Here is a 24172-nt window from a genome sequence, read left to right as displayed (position 1 = left end):
AGACGACAGTGTTTTAGATTTTGTATCTTATCTATCACATGGTTTTTTCCTCCAAGTTGCGTCTTTAGTAGAGTATTTACATCTCAAAGAACCCGCATGCTGTTCGGCTGGAGGGCAATTATCCCATCGTGAAACAAACTCGCTCTGCTTTACATCGAGGAGGAAGAGGAACGGAGCACGTCGGCTGCGCGCACACTGCTTTGATTAAGTCAAATAAGAGGCTGTTTGACAATAGCCGGCTCGGACTGTAGGGGCTGTGGAGGAGGTGGACCAGTGCCATGATGACGGGCAAATCTGTGAAAGACGTTGACAGATACCAGACTGTCCTCAACTCTTTACTGGCGCTGGAGGAGAATAAATTCTGCGCTGACTGCGAATCAAAAGGTAGGTGTCTCTCCATGTCTGCAAACAGTCAGTGCATGAATCGACCCTCTTGCACATTTACTACGCTAGAAAATGCGGCATTGCATTCATCATCCCTCGACCAATTACGTTGTACTATGGTGCAAGACACGGGGCCACATCCCCACAAAGCTGGAGCATGGCAGGCAGCTACATCATGCCACTAAGTAATAGGATATCCATAATCACCAGGTAGTCACAATAGGTTAGGTTTTATGAGGACTACCTCTAGTCTGTAAGGTTTTTGTTTATAAAAAGGGGTGGAAAACTATATTAAAGATGTGATCATTAGTGATAATGACTCCATCTACTGCGACCCTTGCATGACACCTGAAGCTCCCTGAACCCCAGCATGGAAACCACAGCAGACCTAGAGAAAGACACTTTGACTGACTTTGAGTCACCCTGAACGCACTGTTCCTGCAGGCTGAGTGTAAATTGGGACAAAGGAAGTCCAAACACTTAACATAAGGGCACCACAACATTCCCACTTTAGTATGAAGGCTTTATTATGGCATAATAGGAAGTTATTGTAATTCTGTCAGCCTCAGTAAAAACTTGTCATGTCATGCAATGAATAAAGGAACTAGTTGTACTGACGTCACACTGTCCCTCATGTTTCTTTAATTTTTTAGGGTGTTTGTATCCTTCTGCAATCCTTCCAAAATGTAGGCTATTATTATTCTACAGATAAGAAACCCCAGCACTCAGTTTGCTGTGTTTTTGCATGAGCACTGACCCGACAGTCTGTTTGTAGCCTCAATGAGGCCTTGAACTATGTCATGAAGTATTGCTAAACCTGTTTTTCATGCTGCTGCTGGTGGGTAAACAGTAAACACTGCTGTCTTGGTCACAAAAACACTGAGTTGGAGACTGGATCAACAAAGTTATCGTACAACATTGAGGTTTACGGATAAACCGTCAATACGTTGATAAGATCAGGCAATTGTGCTGACAATATGCACATGTGCCAACATAGGTCAACAAATCCATGCAGATAAAGTTCCATGAATGCAAAAGTCACAACCTCTGGTAATTCTCAGAGACAAAGCTAGTTTGTCAACTATTCTTTGTTGATTGACAGTAACAGTTGCCAGTTGCAAGTGACATCAGATTTAGTTGGAAGCATCTGTATTCTTGAGTAGACACCTCCTTTTATGATTGTCTAGAAATATTACGACACCATTTTGTTCCTTTCTAGTGCCAATTCTAATACCTAGACATGACTAGTCCTGCACTTACCAAGCACCCCTATCAACACTAGAGTGAGCAAAAACATTACACATCGCATTAATATTAATATAATAAATGCTGTAGGCTATAGTAATAACCCTGTATGGATGGATACTGCAACAATTGTTGCCCGGCTCAGTACAATGAAAAAATCCTATCCTAAAAACAAGCTGCCCACTTAGCAAGCAGTGCTAACGCTAGCGACAACACAGCTAACTGCTTCTCCTCACTTCCTGTTTATGCAGAAAAGTGGTGGAGAAACCCCTTTTTTATTTTTACATGAAACTGCTTTATGTTTCTGTTTACATTTTAATTATCTTAAAATTAAAATAAAAAATACAGCCTCTAAATGTGATTGGACAACATTGATAGCTGCTTCCATTTTTGCTAGCTCTGGCTAATGTTACACTCTCGGCTAGCAGAGTACTGTTGTTGTTAGCCGCTCTTAAACAGAAGTTGCTGGTGGAAGCCGTAATATATCTTGTTTTGGAGAAGAAGAAACAAGTAGAGTTTTTTGGAAGGGCTTATAAACTATGATATCGGATTAGTGCATTGACAAGTGAAGTCACCATTGCTTGATACTGCATTTGAAGGCATTTCCAAAAGTAGTATTGGAATAACTCTAGTGTTGGTGTACTTGATGAAGTTGTGTGCCCTATGCTAGTTTTTAAAACTGGTTCTTATGTTAGTGAGAGGCACTGCTGGTGTTGTGATTGATGAGGCTGGCTTCTCCATACTTTATCCGAGAGATGATTCAACAGGACAGCTGCACGTCACTCACTTTCCAACTCAGTCATAAATTTTTCAGAGGAGGCCCTGAGTGCAGGTAAATCACTGCAAGCTGTTACTCAGGGGACACCTTTAGGATTCCTTATGAAAACTTCATGAATATTATGAGTAAGCAGATTCCCATAATACCAGGGGGTCACATATATTTTGTTGTACTGCGTTCAGGTTCAGATCTGTGTAGTTTCTCGCCAGACACTATCAGACAGAGATAGACAGACAAATGCACAAGCAAACACCATCCAGGAATTACAAAGTGTACAAAGCACTCTCACGTCTCAGCAGCTTCATGCTTTCAAATCCTCCTTTAATCTTTGTCAGCGGCTGCAAGAACACTTCTGCTTTATGACAGGAAGGGATGAAAGATTTGAAATCAATAAGCTTTTATCTGAATCTGTGTCATTTCTAATGTTTGGTGCAGACACGTAGGCAACAGAGAGGTCAGACAGGTTTTTTGACCTCTTGTTATGCTTGTCTGTGTTGACCGTCACCATCCAGGTGTTCTGTCTATGCTTCTTTTGATATTTCTCAATATCTGTCTGCATGTCTCTATCTCTTTTAGGCCACCGCCAAATGCAGGGAAAAACGATCTGGGTTGCTGATGCTGCACCACAAATATTTCATAAGAAACACTTAAGGGGTCAGGTGGCTCCTGGAAAAGACTCTGATGTGGAGAGAATTATTTATCACAAGCAACCTTACGTAACATAAAATATAATTGTAACACTAATACAAATTCATCACAATAGCATATAATTAACCTTAAGAAATGTGTTTTAGCTGGAGGACGTAATTATTTTCCACTTGCACAGTTGAACAAAGGTCATTTTAAATCCTGTTGGTAATAACACTTTAGGTCAGCAATTAGGGCTGTTGCAGAAGCAAATCCACTATACATAATCCGTCCAGTCTTAAAGGGCCAGTTCGCCAATTATCAACCTCAGTCCTTTCATGCTATTATGAGGAGCTAACGCCATTATGGTAAAAAAAAAAGGGTATTTCGCTCTGTGCCTTTGGAGGACGATATCCGCTTCTCCAATGGGCCCTGGAAAACCTCCGTCAGACTACGTAAAACGCGTCATCTGGAAGAGGCCAGGGAGCTTGCTAAACTACACTTCCTCAACCTAGGACGCCCGCCTCTGATGTCATGTCTCGTTCAAAATTGACAGGTTTGAAATGTTGACTGCCCTTGTAGACGAGGGGCGCAATGCACAATGGGTGTTGTAGGAATGTAAAATGGGCGAAACCAAGAGCTGTTTGTACAACTTTCTCCACAGCTATGCGCCAATTTCAAATATTATTGCTTCTATCGATTACAGAGAACACCAGCTTTGACTGACGGTGGCTTTTTCCAGGGGCGAATTGCTCCTTTAAACATATTTATACCTCATTTTTATAGATGAAGATTCTTTATTTGCTCTATACTTGGTATTTTTCATACTTAGATGTTCTGTTTCACATGCACAGTTCACAGACAATGATAAGCTTGTACAGTCTTTGGTTGGGATGGCGTGATGCTAACGTCTTGGTTGGATTAAAAACACAGTGGGAACTTTGTTTTGTAAGAGAAAGTTCTGTTCCAGTTCAGAAGGCCTTAGGATGTCTTTTATAAACAGACATAAATAGAACTGCAGACGCTGTTCGACTTCAGGCAAACACACTTGTGACTGTTCAGAAGTCAATTTATAAAAGCACATTGTGATCAGACAGTTGCAGCTTATCTAACGAAGAGTCCATTGCAGCTGAGAGCATAAATCATAAGGCATCATTTTAGTGTTTTCAAAGCGATGGCTTTTAACGGATTAAATCGGGGACATGTGAACGAAAGTTAATTTAAAACATCAAACTCGCCTTTTGTTCTTTTTCAAACATGCAGTCATCAAGCATTCCTGTGCATTGCTTTTATGATTGGCGTGACTTTCCTCTTTCAAAGCGACAGCTCTAATTAGACTGCAGATGAGAGTAGTGGTTAGGGGAGAAAATAGCAGACACACACACACACACACACACACACACACACACAACAAGGAAGCTGAAGCTCGACTGTAGCTTTAATATTAATAAATGTCTTCTGTATCTTTTAGTGGTCTCTCACTATAATCTGCATTACTGTTTTATTTCATCATGCAAAAAATAGGTCCTGCATGCATTATTCAAACGTGTAATAATGCATGGATTGAAAGGTCACACATCCATCTCACTTCCCACCTTGTGTCATGTGACCATGCTAATGAATCAGCTGTGATCTAGCTTCATGCTTGAGAAGATGTGTTTATCCTCCTACCTGATTAGCACTTTTTTTAAGTGTTACTCGTCTGTGCAGCAGACAACAAGCACACCCCCCCGACAAAATCACACACGTGCAGACACACATGTGCGCACCTTTAAAAAGCATCAGTCCCCTCCCCCTTCCTCTTCTCCAGTCAGGCGTTTGGCCATATGGTGGCTGATGAGGTTTGGTGTAATCTTGTTTGCTTTGACAGAGATTACTGCACGTTTATCACCTGCCTCCCTCCGGGTGATTGAGGAGGAAGTGGGCAGACGTATGGAGCCAAGTGCATGCTTACACCAGCACATGAAAACACACAAAAACACATTAGCGGCGCTATCAGGCCATTACCTGCAATGCTCTTTACACAGATACCGCAGACACAATATCCCTGCTTTATGCAGGTTACTGCCTGTGCTGCAACTTCCTGTCTCTCTCTTCCTCTGTACCGCATGAGGTTCTCTATTATTTGCTTTTTTTATCACTTCCTGTTCTACTGTAAATCCACAATACTGCCAGGAAATAATGACGACATGGGGCAGAGAGGGTGAGGCAGGTGCATAATGTAGTCAACACTTCAACCTCTGGCTTCAGTCTCAAGGGGCTGCATGTATATGTGTGTGTGCACGCGTGTGTTTGCATAAAAGCCTTCCTCCTTTATTGTCTCCATTGTGCTTGTGTTTATGTACACGCCAGGCCCCGGTTGCTGTGGTGATATCACCTGGCATTATCGTGCCTCCACCTAACCCCCCCCCCCCCCCTCCTCACCTCACGTCTGAGCCAATCAGAGGCCAGCAAGGATTTCCTTTGCGACTATGAGGCGATTGGCTGTTTGTGTCCTCTGGCTGGCAGAGAGTTCAGAGTATAACAGTATCAAGACTAATGTCAGTCAACAGTGTGTTACTTTGTGTATACCCTACTGTAATGGTGCCATGGTTGGGTTAGTCTGCTAGGAGCCCCTGGGGAAAAGATGCTAGTTCCCTATTTACACCCAACATCCTCCATCTCTGTGTGCTGTGTGAACATTAGCATTCAATAGCGTTCCTTTTTTTGTGATTCTTGCAACCTAGAGTTCACAATAAAAGTTGCAATGCAAATTGCGATGTTTTGAGGTATTTTTTCAGGAAATTGCTGCACCATATGGATATTGCAAAATCATTGCAACTGTGGTGAGTGTTGTCCGTAACCTTAGCAATTAATTTGTAGGTAGAGACATGCACCTGGGAGGTGTTCCTCAAGGCACTGGAATCTTTTTTAGCAAGCACAAACGTATAAAAGTTTTAAAGTGCAGAGAACATTGATAAATGTCAGTAAAAATAACCTTATGTTCAAAGGAGAACTTATGCGTTATTCATCACAATAAAGCTGTTGTACTCTTTTTGTGGCTGCTGCTCCAGTATGAAAGATTGATAAGAGAAGGGGTGATGACTGTCTCACTGACACACATCAGTAACAGAGCTTCTGGTTGTTGGAAAGTTAGGAACACAGCCTCTAATTGCTTAACAGACTAAATGAAAGGCATCATGAAAACAATTTTTCAACTTGGAAATATGGATAAAAATTCTCTAGCATCCATTTAGATTTACTGTATACAGTCTCCGATTAAACACTGTAGAGCAGGGGTGCCCAATCCTGCTCCTGGAGAGCTACCTTCCTGCATGTTTTAGGTTTCTCTGTACTTGAACACAGCTGATTTGAATGATCTGCTCGTTATCAACTGAAGCTTCTCAGGGGATTGATAATGAGCAAAACATTCGAATCAGGTGTGGAGCATGGAGAAACCTAAAACATGCAGGAAGGTAGCTCTCCAGGAGCAGGATTGGGCACCCCTGCTGTAGAGCAAGGCATGATAAGAAACCTTTAGGCCCCGTGTCCACTAACAACGTATTTTCTATATAAACCAATGCAGTTCAGCGCACAATGGCCCTCAGCGTCAGCTGTTTTTTGTTGCTGCACTCACAGCACTCTCAGCTTAAAATAGTTCAACAGAAACGAAAACAGCATAGACAACCGGTCATTTCAAAATAAAACACCATGTACAGACCAGTACAGACTCCCGTTTTTACACACTGAAATCTGAAAAAATAACACTTTTGATTAAGTAGTGTACTCGACCATGGTAGAAGCACAAAAAACAAAGAATGATATCCAAATGAGCAGATAATCAACTTCGGAGATGTTTACATTGATGTTATCGCGTGATTTCGTAATTCTCGTGCGACAATGTAGTTCTCCCGTGATCTTGTGATCTCATGAATCCAGCTGCTTGGGCCAGCGCTCCGCTGCGCTGCGGACCAGACACGCTTCTTGTGGGCGAGGGCTCACGCCGTCTGACGGACCAGAACCGCAGCGCAGACGGAATGTGCCAGACGTGGATCCTGTGGGATCCAGGCGTAATCCTTTCATTTTTGGAGGGTACAATTTCCAGGTGTAGTGCTGCTGCTAATGCTAGGACACGATTCCTTTCCATTTTTTTTTCTTTGTTAAATTGCCTTGAATAAAAGCAAATATTAAGCATACAGAGCAACGGTCACTACCAAGGGAAGTGCCTCCAGACAACTTTCGTAACCTAGCAACAATAAGTGCCGGTGAGAAGCGCTCTGAAATATAGGTTGTGGGTGCTGCCAGCACAAAAAATGTTGTTAGTGGACACAGGCCCTTACAGCCTTAAAACAACTTCCCTGGTTGGTCTGGTATGTTCTACATTCCCATTCAAAGTTACAGATTAGGGGCACCGGTTAAGCTCAATCGAGCAGGCGCCCCATGCACCGAGACAAGGTCCTTAACACATCAGCTGAGGGCTTAACTCCAACTCGTGGCCCTTTGGTGCATGTCGTCCCCACTCTTTCCTCGCCACACTTCCTGTCTATCTTCTCTGTCCTATCAAATAAGGACAAAAAGACAACAAAAAATGTGATAAGCTCAAAAAGTCAATCTACTATATCTAGTTTACCCAAGATTACCTGACCACTCTACAGGAAATAGACCAAATACCAGACATACAGTAAAACCTGTTTGTGCAGGCTACAAACATCCATAGAGTTCAAGCATACGATATCCCAAAGGAAGCAGGTATTGTACTTTTACTGTCAGGTAAAGTAGTATTTATCATCTTAACTGCAGAGAGAAAGAACAATGTCATCAGCTAAAGGCCAAAATGAAGCATGGGTTGTTTAGAGAAGACTCTTAACCTCACACTGCTTTATGAAGTGCCTTACTCATCTTTTGATGTATAAGCCGTTTAACCTCCATGACTCACCTGCAGCACCGCAGTCGTGACACTTGCAGCGTAACACAGATGGTGGGTGCGTATCAGTAAATTATCAATAGGGGTCCATCTGCTGAGTTTACACTGGGACTGGGTCACTGGGTGGCCTCAGGGTTTCTGGAGCTGTTTAGATGCTGAGGGGCGTGAGGGTGGGACGAGTGTGTGTATACATGAGCGTGTGCTTGTGTGGAGTGCGTAGGAGGACGTTGGATCCACTGATGACTGAGGCTCTGTGGGATTAAGTGGACACATGCAGAGATCACCCTTTATCCTTGTGGGATATAGGCTAATTGAGTTACATGTGTTTGTGTGTGTGACACGTGGACTTCTGTGTGTTTCAGAAGATGGAAAGGGAGATGTTTGACGCTCATGTGCGACAGTAGCTCCGGCGTAGTTGGCATGGCTTCCCCCCTACTCGAAGGCCATCTTTTTGTTGCTCCCAGCCTCCTCCGTTGTAAAATTCTTTGTACCACACTGAGCTGAACTTTTGGACCGACCTTTAAGGGCATGTGCAGAGTCGTAAAAGCAACTCAGAGCAGCAGAATTGGACAGGTGGCTTCGATTTCCTTTATCAGTTAACCTAGTTTGTGTAGCCAAAAATCTAGTTTTGTTGTCCACTTCCCCGAGGGTCTTCAATGCTCTCTCCATTCAGATAACTGTCTGACAAAAGTCCTTGATAATAAACAGGGGATTTGGCAGGGGGAGAAAAAGGCAAATACTGTGCTGTTTGAGTGTGGAGGAGAGAGAGAGTAATGCCTCACAGGTGTATATTGCTCTATGTCCATATTTAAGATGATAAGGTGTGATAAGTGAGAGATATTCTTCCCAGTTTGAAGGCAAGTCATTATCTTCCATTTAGTCCCATATGTTATTAAAAATATGGCAGACTCTGGAGTTCTATAATTGATTTTCTTCAACATTAAGCCTGTATAAAAGTTTTTGATCAAGTAACACATGATTAGGAGTCTTTAAAATTCAAAGTTCCAATTTCCAGTCTGAACACACAATGTGCCTTTGACTTTAATTCATGCAGGCTTTGACATTTACTGAAGGCTATTACACAAGTGACCTTCATTAATTCAGACAAAAATATGAAACGAGTCTCAGAGGGTTTTAACTTAACAACTCAACAAGTTTCAAGTGTTTGCTAATTGGTTTTCATACCTTGGAAATAAATAGGAATTAATGCAATGACTGTATATAAAGACGGACGACGCATCTCCATCTGCTCTCATTGTACAAAATTGAAGCCAAAATACCTCCGTGATAGGCGCTGCCATCTTGCACTGGTGACGTCATTTCAATCAGGAGAGACTTCATTATGAGTGAATAATTATTTATTTACAAGTTTGAAAAAAAAGAAATGTACAAAGTCTTTAATGACTGTAGTGATTGTTTTAGTTACGTCTCCTCTCGCTATTCCTCCTCTACTCTTCTAATCCGGAACAGATCGGCTGCAGGAGCCATATTTGTCAACAGAGCTGTCAATCATCATTTTTACAGCATCAAATAACTAATTAAAACTAAACTTGTCAGAAAAATAAACACTTGGATGTAAATCAGCATGATAAGAACTAACTATAATCACAGAAACCATGTTTGGGAAACATTTATTTGATATGTATTTTGATTTTATAGTTTGACTCATGTCCCATCTGTTAACATGGAGGAGGCGGGCTTTATGACCTATACTGCAGCCAGTCAGCAGGGGGCTGCTTAGACACAAAATCGGATTAAAGCTGAATTTAATACATTTAAAAGTTATACATAGTAGTTTTAGGGTGTGCCTGGTGTGGCCCTTTAAATATGTCATTTTATTTGTGACAAGGTTCAAAGTTAGACCTACTTTTAAGGTGAAGGATTACAAAATCCATGTAGCCAGTAAATGTCCTCAAAAGTGTTGTGTTACACAAGAGCGCGTGGGTGAGTGAGTGACAGAGAGGTTCATTACAGATCTCTGTTTGTGCTCAGTGTTCGTCATACCCCCTGTTCATCCCAGCAGGTCATCAAACAGCTAAAGTCCACCATTTGATGACTCCAAAAACCCTCTCGTGTTTATCTCTGTGTTTGGCTCTCGATCCGCTCTGCCGTCCCCCGACCGCTTCAAGCTGCATGTTTGACAACCACAACCAGAGCCAGGATGATTCATCTACCACCAATGCAAACCCTCTTCTTTTGGGTAGTTTGCCCTATAAAAAGTGAGGACAGATTTATTAGTCATATGTAATATATTTAATTATACCTCAAAAGAAGGTGTTGGCATTCGTTCTTTGATTACAAAGCAGAAGAGGAAGCTTTCAGCCTGCTCTTGCAGAACAGTTGAGAAACAGGACGCTGCAATGCAAACCCTGCAACACACTGAGAATCTGATTTGTACAGATTTTTCCTTCAATCCATCCTTCCATTTTTAGACGTCTGTTCCTCCTACTCTCGCCCCGCTATATCTGTTCAAAGTACCTGGAGGTGTGCATTGTTGCTGGACAGACGTTCTTTATATGGCTTCTTACTCAAGCCCTGCATTGATTGGAACCGGAGAGGCTGCTGTGGTGCATCGTGCAGGTGCGATTCACTTTAAATAACCTTCAACTCAGGCCAGATGAGGCCTGCATTTGTGCCTAGACGGATGGACACACACGTGGACACACACTGGAAAAGAAACATAATGCAGTATTTGGACACAAGAGTCTGCAGACATGCTAGCTGCTCTGCAAGGCTGTACTTTTGCACAGCAGCGCTTTGAGCTGAATGCTAACGTCAGCATGCTCACAATGTTTGCATGCTGATATTTACCAAGTATAATGTTTAGCTTGTTAATCATCTTAGTTTAGAGGCTTTTTAATGAACATTGGCTAATTAGCACCAAACAGCTGGGGGTGGTGCTATTAATTTTGCAGGTAATTAGAATAGAAAAGAACGGCCTTATTGTCCTTGCACATTGCACAACCAAATTAGCTTTTTCTCTTCAAACTAAAATAGCACTCACTACATGCCAAGATGCATTCAACCACACACATACACATCTATAATAACTGAAAAAAACATGTGCATTCAGTGCAGTCTTAAAGGGATAGTTCAGGTTTTTTGAAGTGGGGTTGTATGTCAGCTCGGCCCCTGTTAGGAGAAGCAGGCCGGAGTTCCTACACAGAAGCAAAGCTTAGCACGGCTGCAGACGGAGCTAAGTGTACCATGTAGTTTAAGCACTACATACCTACGTACCTACATAAAAACAAACGTTTCAGTTTAAGTGTACGCTGTCATTGACGTCAGACAGCCCTTTCCCTCGGCACTATGTCTTGCTTCGCACAACAGCCCTGTATACCTACACATGCAGCACACGGTATCGCAACAGCTGTTCAGCTCAGTGGTTTGTAAAAGAGACAAAAAATAAAAGAAAATACAATATAATGGGAAAAGTTGAAGTGCCGTTCTAGAGGATATTTTTTTGATGTGTTTGTGATGTGTTTTACGCCTTATGTCAGCTGCTTGGGTCAGAAAATGCCTAGCACACACTGAAATTAAACTTCTCTTTTCTGAAGATATCACAGTTGGGGCTTGTGTTTCTTCCAGACTGTTCAAACAAAGAGTGTCCTGATTACTTTATAGATTACAACGGGTTCTGTAGAGTTATAATGACTGCTCCTAATGTAAACATCTAAGCAACACTGAGACAGCTACAAGCCTGCACAGATCATTTTTTCTGAAGAGGATCATGCAAAACCAACACCGAATAATCCATCTTAACTCTTGCTAAAGAGCACTACTGTACCCAACCATCAGTCGTGTGTGATTGTAAACCTAAATGGGCCACTTTAATAATCGGAACCTAATTTATTAACAGTCCATCACAAGGTTAAGAAGACATTTCAGGCAAGACTACAAAGGTCAACCTCATGGTGGCACGAGAAAAAAAGAAAGCAGTAAGTTCACCAAAGTCATTAGGGTACGGCGTCCATGAACCATGAGTGATGGTACCAAATGTTTTACAACTGACCTACTGGCAGTGCTAGATAAAAAGTCAAGGGATCAGTTGAAGTCCGCTCAAAGGCACCGTGGACATTTAACACATTTTCTGGCCATCTATCACATAATTGTTTCATGAAAAACCCAAAATGTCAACTCATGGTGGTGCTCTAGGAAAGGTCAAGGGATAAGTTTGGAGGATTCATCTTGTGGGCATCATGTGAGGTCTGTGCCAAATTTCATGGTAATCCATCCAATAGTTGTGATGTTGCAGTTCTGACCAACTTTCCCCTGAAACAGAGAGAAAAGAAAACGAGCCAGCAGCTGGGCGTTAACTGTAACAGAAAGAGAGAATTAGCACTGTGAGTGTGAGATAGGCACAGACAGGGGAGGAGAGGAGGAGGGCAGCAGTGGTTGAATGAGACAAGATAAGAAAAATGGCCGCCAGGACACAGAGCAGCATTAGAATAAGGATGAAGAGGACAAACTGATTCCAGCGTTCAGGGAGTTCAACACAATTGACATTCTCTTCTTTCTCTGTGTCAGTGCCAATGTTTACAGCAGCTAAGCTGGCTTTGCTGAGTAATTCTACTGTTATAAGCCGGCATGGAAGCTAATGCTGCAGCCAGACGCTCAGGATGATGGACACTCTGTCTGCTGCTGACACTCTGCGATGGTCTTTGTACTTCTGGTGCATTTTTGCCAATTGTTGTTTTTCCATTTCCTAATTTAAAAATGTTGCTTTAAACTAAGTAAAACATAAAAACACAGAGAAGTCTTGATTTCTTATGCTGGAAACAGAGTTACCCTTTTAGCGTTAGCTCAGGATGCAAACGGGACAGGGTGCTATTTTTTGACTCTGCACCCAGACACACTGTTTCCTTGACGGCTTAAAGAGGAAGGATTTGCATGTTTTGTCTTCTGAAACTTCCTCTTTCATTTGCATGGCCTTTCCTAAACAATGCACCATGACTTTGTCTGACAGGAGGAAATTAAAATTGAAAGCTGCCCTCCCACCTAGTGGTCTAAAGGCCGCAGTGCACCAACTTGTAGCGAGGTCTCGAGCTTGGACGAGGTGGAGACAGAGGCAGAGGGTGGTTCTGCGAGGGAGGAGGGAGCAGGAAGGGAAGGAGGAAAGAGAAGAGGATGAGGAGGAGGGGCAAGAAGAAAGGGAGATGTAGGGGAGAGATGAGAGGGAGAAGCTCCAGGATTCTCTTTGAAGCTGGCTGTATTCTCTGAAGAGGACGGTTGCATAATTTGAGCGGAAAAATAGCCTGACAGTGTTTTTATTTTGCCCTCGAAGAGTTGTCTGTTCTGGAAAGTGTCCTGACAGCTCTGCAGATAGAAGAAAGATACACACAGGCACCAAAATGCTGCACAAAGCTTGAACCCAAACAGCAATCAAATGACAATATTAAGATACATATGGCGGTAAGAGGGACAGAATGTCCCACTTAGAAAAGCAGGCACCCACACGCACAGGCTCATGACCAAATGAGTAATCTTCCCTGCAGGTATCCAGGCTCTGAGTGAGTGTGTGTGTGACTTTCTACGCCCCCTCTCTCCTCTCAGTCTCCGTTATGTGGGCTAGCTTTCCTATTGGATCCCATAATGTGTCAGGGCAGCGCATGACTTACACAGGATTAGATGTGTTCCCAGCTGAATTCAGACTCATAATTGAATTTCAGGCTTGTCTGTCTATAATTGGACTAAAATTATTTCTTCTCATCTCCTTCAGCCTGTTGCCTGATGCTTCTACCTCTCTATTATACCCTTAGATTAACGTTTTACTTTTTTTTTGATCTGTTGCCTGATTACTTTATTGGCCTTCTCTAAAGATCCTCTGACCCAAATACTTAATTCTGCTCTCCTCTCTCTGTCAGGTCCGAGATGGGCATCCTGGAATTTGGGCATCTTCATCTGTATCCGCTGTGCTGGGATCCATCGAAACCTGGGGGTCCACATCTCCAAAGTCAAATCAGTCAATCTGGACCAGTGGACACAGGAGCAGGTCCAGGTCAGAGGTCACACAGCAATACCTTAGATCCGTGGTTTTCAACTGGTGGGTTGGGACCCAAAAGTGGGTCGCGGAGCTGTTTTGAGTGGGTCGCGGATGTGTGCTTGAAAACAAAAAGTTGTGGCTGAAAGACGATGCTGCGCTTTTATTTTAAAGGACATGGGTTTCCTTTGACGTACATGCAGTAGTGTAGTTCAGTCACACAGCTACAGTAGTTGCATATATGTTGCAGTTTTTAGCATATTTCTATAGTGGGAGTATTTTCCACTAACGCACTGCCACCATTTTGGTTAACTATTGTACTGTTGTCTTTTGTGATGTTGAAATATTGTGATGTTTTCTTCCGTCTCAAACACCATTTTTCATTGAATACATTTGAGTGGTTGAAAAAATCAGAAATCTGGCTGGCGATTTGTCATTAAGGCGGTTGTGGGGGGTCCTGAATCAAGACCAGTTGAGAACCACTGCCTTAGATCAAGAAAGAGACTTTTTGTTCATGTGTGAAAATCAGTGCACGTTTTTTTTATCACAGAATATTAATGTGACCTGGACTGTCAGAATTTATAACAACCCACCCTAATCCTACAGCAGCAATATATTTAGTCACTAACTCCGAGGATTAATTCACTAAGTGTGGTCTGACAATAGAAAGTAAATCCAAGAGGGTTAAATTACTTACCGGTAAATATCCTACTAACTTTAGCTTAACTCGCTGTGTGAATGCGATGATTGATTGACAGTTGGCCACTTCACGTAGCATCAGTGTCTGAATGTGTGTGTGAATGAGTGAACTTGACATGTAGTGTAAAGGCAGCTTTGAGTGGTAGCAAGACTAGAAAAGCGCTATATAAGTACAGTCCATTTACCAGTACAGTCCATATATTCAGTTACTGTATGTTGCCAAAATGACACAAAGAATACTAACTAAGCAGCAAAGTAGTTTTAGTGAAACAGGCTCATAGAATAAGAAAAGATTTGTTAAATAATTTTGGATCACATGAACATACTGACTGTATACAGCAGGGGACATTACAGGTTAAACTGTAGAGGCTGTACCTGTTCATGTTCCTTGGAATGACCCTGGTTTAGGTGCTGTTTCTTATGGAAATACACTAAAGTACACTAAAACGACTTGTTTGCCCTTTGCTAATGGCCGTTAATGGCAGTTAATTGTCAAGGCACCCAACTTAAAAGCTACTATTGAGATATATAGTGGTTAAAGAGGAGAACCCTGACTAGCTTTAATGTCTTATTTAGTCAAATTCATGGCTTCTTCCCTCTAAGTTTGTCCCCCAGAGTCTTGTTGTCTTCCCCTGTAACTACATCTAAGTGCCACTTTGTTTCGCTTAGCCAGACTTCTCTCCGTACTTTGCTTTAGTGCTATGCTGGAGGCGCTGAGTATTTAATTGGTAGCTGATTCATAGAATAAAAAAACACTGTGTTTCTGACTGCAGAATAAAAGGCCAGATGAAGGAGTCACAGGACTCAATATAAAGACATGTATGTGTACAGACAGCAGAGGAGGGAGACACTATCATCAGTATGCAGTTCAGCTCGTCTGAGTCTGTCAGTATCAGGCTTCGAATGTGATTCTCTTACAGTCAGCATCTTTATTTTTGTCTTTCACAATAAGAGTTCACACTGTTTTATCAGCAGGACTCCCCCTCACAATACAAATAGAACCTCGGATCTTGTATGTTTCGTTAATAACCCTGTTTAACACTGATTTGTTATGTTTTGCCGCCTCCAGTGTGTCCAAGAGATGGGAAATGCCAAAGCCAAACGCCTGTATGAGGCTTTCTTACCTGAGTGCTTTCAGCGGCCCGAGACGGACCAGTCTGCAGAGATGTTCATCAGGGACAAGTACGATAAGAAGAAGTACATGGACAAGGTTATTGACATCCAGATGCTCAGGGTGAGCCCTCACATTTCGACAAAGCTTTGTGCTTCTCTCAGACAGGATCAGCGGAAAAATAAACTGAATAACATTCTAGTCTCGTCCGACTTGAGCAAAGGCCATTCCACCTGAATTGTCTGCTGCTAAGCAAAACCATTTGTTGTCTCTGTACAGAAAGAAAAGAGCTGTGACAACATACCCAAGGAGCCAGTTGTGTTTGAGAAGATGAAATTGGTGAGTTTGTCATTTCTTTACTCACACTGCTTGTATCACAGCATGAAGGGTGGAACTGATCTTGTCCTTAAATTGTTTGATTTAAAGGTAACACTTTAGCAGGTTCCTACACGTTTTTTATTTTGAAATTCATACTTTTTCCGGACTCAAGTTTCAAGAGTGTATTTTTCATGTTTGACATCAAGGAATAGCTAGATGTCCATCCATCCATCCATGCATTATCGATACCGCTTATTCTGTTCAGGGTCCCAGGGGGCTGGAGCCTATCACAGCTGTCATTGGGTGAGAGGCGGGTTACATCCTGGACTGATTGCAAGTCAGTCACAGGGCTGACACATGCAGACAGACAACCTTTCACGCTCACTTTCGCACCTACAGGCAATTTAGAGTCATGAGCATATCTTCGGACTAAATCCACACAGAAAAGCTTCCTATGTCCAAACCAGGAACCCTCTAGCTGTGATGCAACACCGCTAACCACTGCACCACCGTGCAGCCCCAGCTAGATGTTTATTATGGAAATAGTTTCAAAATCCAACTCTTAACATTTAAGTTATTTTGCCAGGCTTTAGATAAAGAGATTATCAAGCTTCTCAGAAAAGTTGTATTTTCCCATTATGGCAGTTCAGTCCACGCTCTTCGACGTATAACGGTATGGACACACTAAAAACAAACTCACACAGCTGAAATTTGTCCCCCTTCATTGTGTACTGAAAACGGCAGATTCATTGCTCAAAGCACGCTGGGATACCTAGCGACGTGCACAAGGCAAGTGGCGCCACTTTTTAACAGCTTTTCTCCCTTGTTATGTCATAATCATCATCAATCACAATAATTTTAAAGCTGCTGTGAGGAACTTTCAGTTTGTGTTAATTTTGGCGCCCCCTGTGGACAAAGCCGTACCTCTTATCTCTTTGCTGATTTTGTCCTGTGCATGTTTAAATGGTGGCTTTTAACAATAAACCTCATCCTGCTTTCTTTAACAGTCATATGTATCACTCACTTCACATTTTTTTCCTGGAAAATGTAAACAAAGGCAGCGTGCAGTTAACCGCTTCGCCTGACACCTACCCCCCACAAGCAGTTTCAGGCATTAAAAATAACTTGGTGATTGTCTGGTTTGCTTTTGTAGGTCATATAGAGTCATCATAATTGATTTCAGTCTGTTTCATAACCAGTGAAAAACTCCTCACAGGAGCTTTAGGAAAACACTATTCAGTAAATAAACATTGTGAGGTGTTTGTTTGATCGAAAAGACTCCTCAATTCACCCCAATAAAAGTTCCTCCTGTCAAAAAAGCACCATAAGTGACCAGCAATGCAAATTGGTTGGACATTGTTCCACTGTCAAACATCTTTTACCAAACAGGAAGTACACTAACTTATGCTACTCTTTTTAGTATTATTTGCCTGAAAATATTGAATAAATATTATTCCATCCTCATTTAATGTATCTTTTATAGATAAGAAACAAACTACTTTTCAGGGCATCTGTGCAGCCTTATTTATTCACTGTGGCCATGTGGGAATATATTTTGACCTCGGCCACCAAGAAACCATTTTTTGACATTGTTCAGACAAGTTTAAATATTATTATTTGTGATGGTACTTATAAATGCAATTGGAATATATACAGAACAGCAGCAAAAGTCTGGAAACACAAATATTTTTCATACTTCATATTGCGTAGGAACCCTTTTTTTAGGAGCTGGATAAAGAGCATCGAGGGGGTGTGAGTCAGTGAGGAGAAGGTGACACCAGGTACATATAAAAGGATGAGGTTTCAGTCAGCAGGGGGGAAACTAACTCTGCGGTTTTTGACAAGAGTGGGAAGGTCATTCCACCACCAGGGAGTCTGCAGAAAAAGGGTTCTGTTTTTCAGCTCATTTATCACTGCAGAAATAGTTCATTCATTCTATTGACTTTCTCTGTTTTGATAGAAAAAAGACGTCAGCCCGAAGACAGATTCGCAGTGTGTCACAGACCTGCTTGTATTAGGTATGCTACCTCACACACATCAATCAATCACAGCTAAAATTGCAATTCATTTAATTGCTTTTGTGTCACAAGTGTATGTCCTGCAAGTTTAAGGTGCACTATTCATTTTATCAGTCATTGAAATAGACATGTTATACCTTGCTTCTATCTCTCCTCCATTAGATGCCCCTGCTCCCAGCCCTGCTGTGTCTAATGGTAGAGGATGTGTCCCAGACAGTAATGAGAGCCCAGCGGTGTCTAATCCAACTCTGGCACACTCTGCACTGGATCTCTTCAGCTCCCTGCCAGCCCCCTCCTCTGCTTCCTCCACTAAAACCACGGTAGGCGATAACACACTGTACATACTGTACTCTGTCCGCTCTCCGCAGAGCCTTTATGTTCTTAGCCATGCTGGCAGCAGGACTCAAGGGATGGAAATGTCAGTCTGACGGGCAGTCCACCGCTTTGGTCCAGACTAAAATATCTCAACACATCCTGGATGGATTGTCAGAAAATCTTTGTACACACATTCACAGTTGTTTGTTTTACATTTTCCCCGGCACAGCTTAACAATGAGTTGTACATTTGCCAGTTAAATACTGCACATGCATGTGCAGAACAGGATCAACTTTGAGATAAGACATATCACATTTTCCACATGGGCCTCCAAAATCTTCACAAAATGAAAGCTCCTCACAGTTGGTGTACGATTAAAATGTCTGGGCGATGGATTGCCGCAAAGTACAGGCATTTATGTGCCAATGAACTTGCTTCTCCTCTGATTTGATGCCATCATCAAGTCGTACATTTATGTAGTTTGAGACCAAATACCTGCAAAGCTAATAACATTCTAATCAGCCTCAGCTAATTTTTTTTTAGAGCTTTTGCTAATGGTGTCATGATAACACGCTAACATACCTGTGCATGTCAGCATTTGTGTTGTCAGTGTGCTAGTATGCCCAAGTTAGCATTTAGCTCAAGGCAGAACGGACCCTAACTAAATGGACAGATTAGTCAAAGGGTTTACTAGGAACAGTTAAACTACACTTTCTCAATCTAGGACGCCCGCTTCCGATGTCATGTCTCAGAATCGTCAGGTTTGAAATGTAGACTGCAGACCTGACTGCGTTCCTTTCAAAGAGAGGGCCGCAATGCATGCTGGGTGTTGTAGGAATGTAGAATGGGCAAAACCATGAGCTGTTTGTACAACTTTCTCCACAGCTATGGCGCCAATTTCAAATATTATTGCTCCTATCGATGACAGAGAACACCAGCTTTGACTGACAGTGGCTCCTTTAAAGTGACTTATCATATTCTTTTTTGAGAAGTCAGTGAAGCTACTCAAAACGACGACAGAGAAAGCAAAAACTACAAGATACAAAAAACTACAATGACATGGAAAATGATAAAAAAAAATACAAGCAAATATCTCCCCTAAAAAAAGATAAAGAAAAGCTTAAAAACAAACAACACATTGGCAAGTCTTGTTGCGATGTAGGAGGCTGGGGGTCCTTTACATCTCCGTGCCCAGGGTCCCGTTTTATCACTATCTGCCGCTGCCTCAGTTGTCTTATGGCTTTGTAGCTGTGCTTTAATTTCCCTTTCATTTTTCACTCTTGTTGCTTTTACCGTTGATGACACCCTCATCCTACATCCTCATCCTACATCCTCTCTTTCTCCCTTCATGTCCCCCTGCCTCTTCAGCCTGTTTCCAACTCCATGCTTCAGAACAGAGTGACTGCCTCGGTGCCTGAAAATCTCAGTCTTTTCCTGGATCCTGCACAAAAAGCAGAGGAGGGCACCGTCAAGAAACTGTCCAAGGACTCTATTCTCTCCCTGTACGCCTCCACACCCTCAATACATGCCAGCAGTATGGCTACTCACGGTGAGAACTGGAAGACAATCTCTCAGATGTTTTCTCCATGTGTCTTTAATAATTTGCATTATTAATTGCTTAACGACTGCCAAAATGGCCGCTCTCTCTCTCTCTCTGATTATTTCCAGCAGGCTTGTACATGAACCAAATGGGATACCCGACACACCCCTACGGATCGTACCATTCTTTAGCCCAGGCGGGAGGAATGGGAGGGGCCATGATGACATCGCACATGGCCATGATGGGGCAGCAACAGGGTGGGATGATTGGAGTTCAACAGAACGGCATGATGGGACAGCAGAATGGCTTAATGGGCGCCCAGGGTGTCATGGCTCAGCCTAGTGGAGTAATGGCGTCACCTTATATGACAGGGATGAGCCAGGGAATGATGGGACAGCAACAGAGTGGGATGATGGGACAGCAACAGAGCGGGATGATGGGACAGCAGCAGAGTGCGATCATGGGACAGCAGCAGAATGGGATTATGGGGCAGCAGCAGAGCGCGATCATGGGGCAGCAGCAGGTTGGAGCACCTCATCAGCAGGTGTATGGAGTGCAACAAGCCCAGCAGCTACCGTGGAACTTTGCCCAGGTGTGTGTGTGTGTATTTGTTTCGGGCAGAGTGTGTAAAAGCTTAATTTATAATAAAGTCTGTATTTTATGACAAATTGTGTTTTTTTGCTTTTAGCACATGACCGGCATGAATCTCTACAACACCAACGGCATGATGGGATATAGCAGTCAACACATGGGGAGCTCGACAACTCCAAGCTCAACGCACATGACGGCACACATTTGGAAATGATCTCCTCCGTCCAGGAAGTGATGTAACAACAATTTACCCGCAAAAGAGAGTCGTAGGAATCTGTGGATTAGACTCACAATGAGACATTTTCTAAAGCAAGGGAGGAAGAGGAGGAAGAGGAGATAGGTGTGAAGAAGAATAAGGTTCGGGAAACCATTACTACCTCTCTTTCTCTCTCCTCTCTGCCCATGCTTCCTCTCCTCGTCTTATCCATGGCCATGTTTTGCATATCTCCATGCTTGCCTTCAGAACATTTTCTTATGATGACCAATAACAGGGTTCAGAGATCCAGCGGGGAGGACTGCACGTCCTTCTTTTTACCTTTAGCCTGTTCGTGTGCGCGCATCAGCTGTTTATGGGTGTCACTAACCGCTTGACTTAAAAGACCAGTTTGTTTTTTGGAGAGTTTTATAGTTTTTCTTACCAGAATCAGAAAAGCGCAGAGGTTAGCCTAGCTTAACTCAATTGGTTGAGATGCTTGAATATTGACATATATTGGAACAAGGAACATTTACTCTAAAAGGAGGGAAACAAACCTAGTTGCAAGGCTTTTATTTGCTAATTTGTTTGGTAGTTTTCTTCTTTTCTTTTGCAAATGGTTTGATAAGGAGATTGATCCCCTTTTTTACGCTACATATGGCGCTAATGCTAGCAGCCAGATAGCTTAGCTAGCATAAATACAGGATTTGGGGGGAAGAAATAGCCTAGCTTTGTCATTTAACACATTACACCTACTTGTTTTAATCCAAACAAAATTAGCTTTATAAATTAGCATAATGGCTAAAATTGGTTCTCTTGCCCAGTGAAGCAACTTCCTGGAGTCTTGTTGTCAACTTGAGGTTGCCTGGTTTTGTAAGGATTATAAGAGATGGTTAAACATGTTAATAATGGAGCTTTGATGTGCTGATGGGTACATTTTAGGTGCTTTTTGACAGCAGGAACTTTCCCCAGGAACTAAATTTAGTTCCAGGGTAATTAATTTACCCCCTGTAAAGTCCCTGCTCGGGGGGTAGTACTTTCCAAAGGTCCTAGAACTTTCACGGCGGTTCCTGCAGTGCTGATCGTTTCTAACTGATCGAGTTCTCGCAGCGTGTTATTTCACCCGCCATGTTTAAAAGACAGCAGCTGCAAGCTCATTTCTATCGTGCTTCGTGATTGTTTATCACCGTGCTTTGAGACGGATGCTAACAGGCTAACTGTTCCAGGCTAACTGGAACTAAAAGTTCCTGGTACTTTTGGTGGAAAAGCACCTTATGTTACCGTTAGACAGAGCCAGGCTAGCTTTTACCAAATTGCAGTCTTTGTGCGAAGCTGCTAGCGTTAGCATCTTAACTGTAAAGAGATGAGAGTGGTGTCAATCTTCCAGCCTAAATCTAGGCAGGAAGTGAAAAAGTTTTTAGCTTATGTTGAAACAAAATGTAAAAACAAAAACGATATGTAACTTGATAAAAACTTAAATTATCCTACCTATTCAATTATATTGATATTTAAGAATTCATGTTTTACGTTGATATTAGTAGATCCTCAGTGTCTCTAAAGGTAAAGCAGCTACAAAACATACCTAAACAGCTCTTAATTATGATGTCTTCTCCTGAATTCACAGAGGGCTTATTTAAGAATTAATATAATCTCAACTTTAAGTGTCAAAAGTCCTAATCTGGATTTTGGATGACCAAAGATCAACGCTAGCTTTATTATGGTTGTACAGTATAACAATGCTTTGTCACACCTGTATAGCCAATCAACTAGTGATTAATAGTTAATTAAATTCAGCTGTCCTTTAACACGACGAATGTTTAGGCATATCAACTCACTGTGCTATCTCCTCAGCAAGGATGAGACACTTAACAGTCACTTGCATGCAATGTCATCTATAAACGTGGAGTCAAGGCTCACACACCTCAAGATAATCTACCTTGTACAATAGAGGCCTCAAATAATGTTGAATGTGTGTAAATAAGAGAGAAGTGAGGACAGAGGGTTCAGATTCTTCCACTGAATTGCATGAGGGGAATGTTTTTTTTGTACGTACTGTATGGTTATTAAGATATCCGAATGTGTATCTCTGAATGTTTCTCTCTACATGTCGAACAGTGTCCGATCAAGACCAACAAAAAATCTCGATGAATGTGCGTCCTGAATGTGTTCACGTATGTGTACTGAATACACCTGAGTGTTGCTCGGGTGTGTTTGTTTTTTTTAAGCACTGTACACTTGTGTCCTTTGAATGTTCAACAGCGTCCAGTCCGCTTTTTGGTGAATTGTTCGATTCCACTGTCAAGTGAGGAGAAAACTGTGACCAGGTTTACAATTTGGCCAAACCACATTGTGATTGTACGACCACAATCTGTCGCCTCTTCTTCTACGCAAGCCATTTCTGTGTCCTGATTTCTCCTTCTAAAAATGTCCATTCTTATGAAAAGCATGACACCATTAATGTAAATAATCTTTTTTTTTTTTCGTAGACACACTTTGGTATAAGATATGAATGTGAGGGGTAAGAATGTAAGAGAAATAAAAGAACACACCCTGTCAAAATAAGAGTCCTTTTACCTGCTGTGAACAAACAAGCAGGACAGCCTTCAAAACCCAGAAGCTCATCGATTCCTTTCAGCTGCTTCTTTCAATCTCAGCTCATTCAGTGTCATTTGAAGCATCCGTGTGGCAGCAGCGGTCGCCTTCTCTGCTGAGAGCAATATCGCCAGAGGACAATGTGTCATCTCTGCACTGTAACAGCAGATCTGTCAGCGAGCAGTGAGAAGTTTCCGGAAAAAGCAGCGACAGTCCATCTGGAAGGGTTCGACTGAGCTTTCTTTTTTGTCCGCTATATTTTCTGTGAAATAAGAGCAAACGGAGGAATGTATCTTTTTATGTACTTGTCAATCAAGATATTGTGTACTTTATTCTTTATCACAATAAAACAAGCTTGGACTGTATATTAGTTCTGCATTTTCTCATATGCTTTGCCCCATTTGATTTCATGTCCAAATAAGTCTGTATCATACAATTCTTGTCTGTGAATATATACATAATAAATATTGTTTTGATTAAATTCTACACCTTGTCTTTTACCATTCCTTTGAGATTTATTTAACTTATAATGTAGTAATATGTCTTAAATTTTGAATGAGAGAGGGAGTAAATGAGACATTAGTGAGTTTTCCGTTCAAATCTGCCTGGTTCAACAGGAAAATGTGTTAAGAATGTCCATATTTCAAGCTATTTTAAGAATTCAAAGCGGCTGTAATCATACTTTTCAATGTCAGTGGATCAAAGTCAAAGTTCAATGTGAGTCTCTTTGTGTGAACCAACAGAAAATCATCACTCTGTACTTCCTCTTTGCTCCTCAGAGCTTCATAATAACTTCAGCTCATTATTTCGCTCACACAGCCCGCAGCTTTACTGTTTCGGTTCATTCAAATTGCTCTAAAAGCATCATTTTGGGTCAC

The 24172-nt window shown here is 42.0% G+C and overlaps 1 protein-coding gene across 2 annotated transcripts; it reads left to right on the top strand.

Moving 5' to 3' along the window:
- Nucleotides 1–7: 7 nt before the first annotated feature.
- smap2 (small ArfGAP2) lies at nucleotides 8–23782 on the top strand. Of its 2 annotated transcripts, none has more exons than XM_069682148.1 (9): nucleotides 8–384; nucleotides 13802–13935; nucleotides 15686–15850; nucleotides 16007–16066; nucleotides 18006–18063; nucleotides 18226–18383; nucleotides 19747–19927; nucleotides 20050–20510; nucleotides 20607–23782. In XM_069682148.1, the coding sequence occupies exons 1-9, from the start codon at nucleotides 279–281 to the stop codon at nucleotides 20721–20723; spliced, it is 1440 nt and encodes a 479-aa protein (XP_069538249.1). In that variant the 5' UTR covers nucleotides 8–278; the 3' UTR covers nucleotides 20724–23782. The 2 variants fall into 2 exon arrangements, with proteins under 2 accessions (XP_069538249.1, XP_069538248.1); XM_069682147.1 differs by having other exon boundaries at nucleotides 20047–20510.
- The last annotated feature ends 390 nt before the right edge of the window (nucleotides 23783–24172 follow it).

This window comes from Semicossyphus pulcher, unplaced genomic scaffold (assembly GCF_022749685.1).
Source record: "Semicossyphus pulcher isolate SPU_LCO1_2020_fin unplaced genomic scaffold, fSemPul1.0.p SCAF_5, whole genome shotgun sequence".
NCBI lineage: Eukaryota > Metazoa > Chordata > Actinopteri > Labriformes > Labridae > Semicossyphus > Semicossyphus pulcher.
This window is presented reverse-complemented; position numbering and strand designations above follow the sequence as displayed.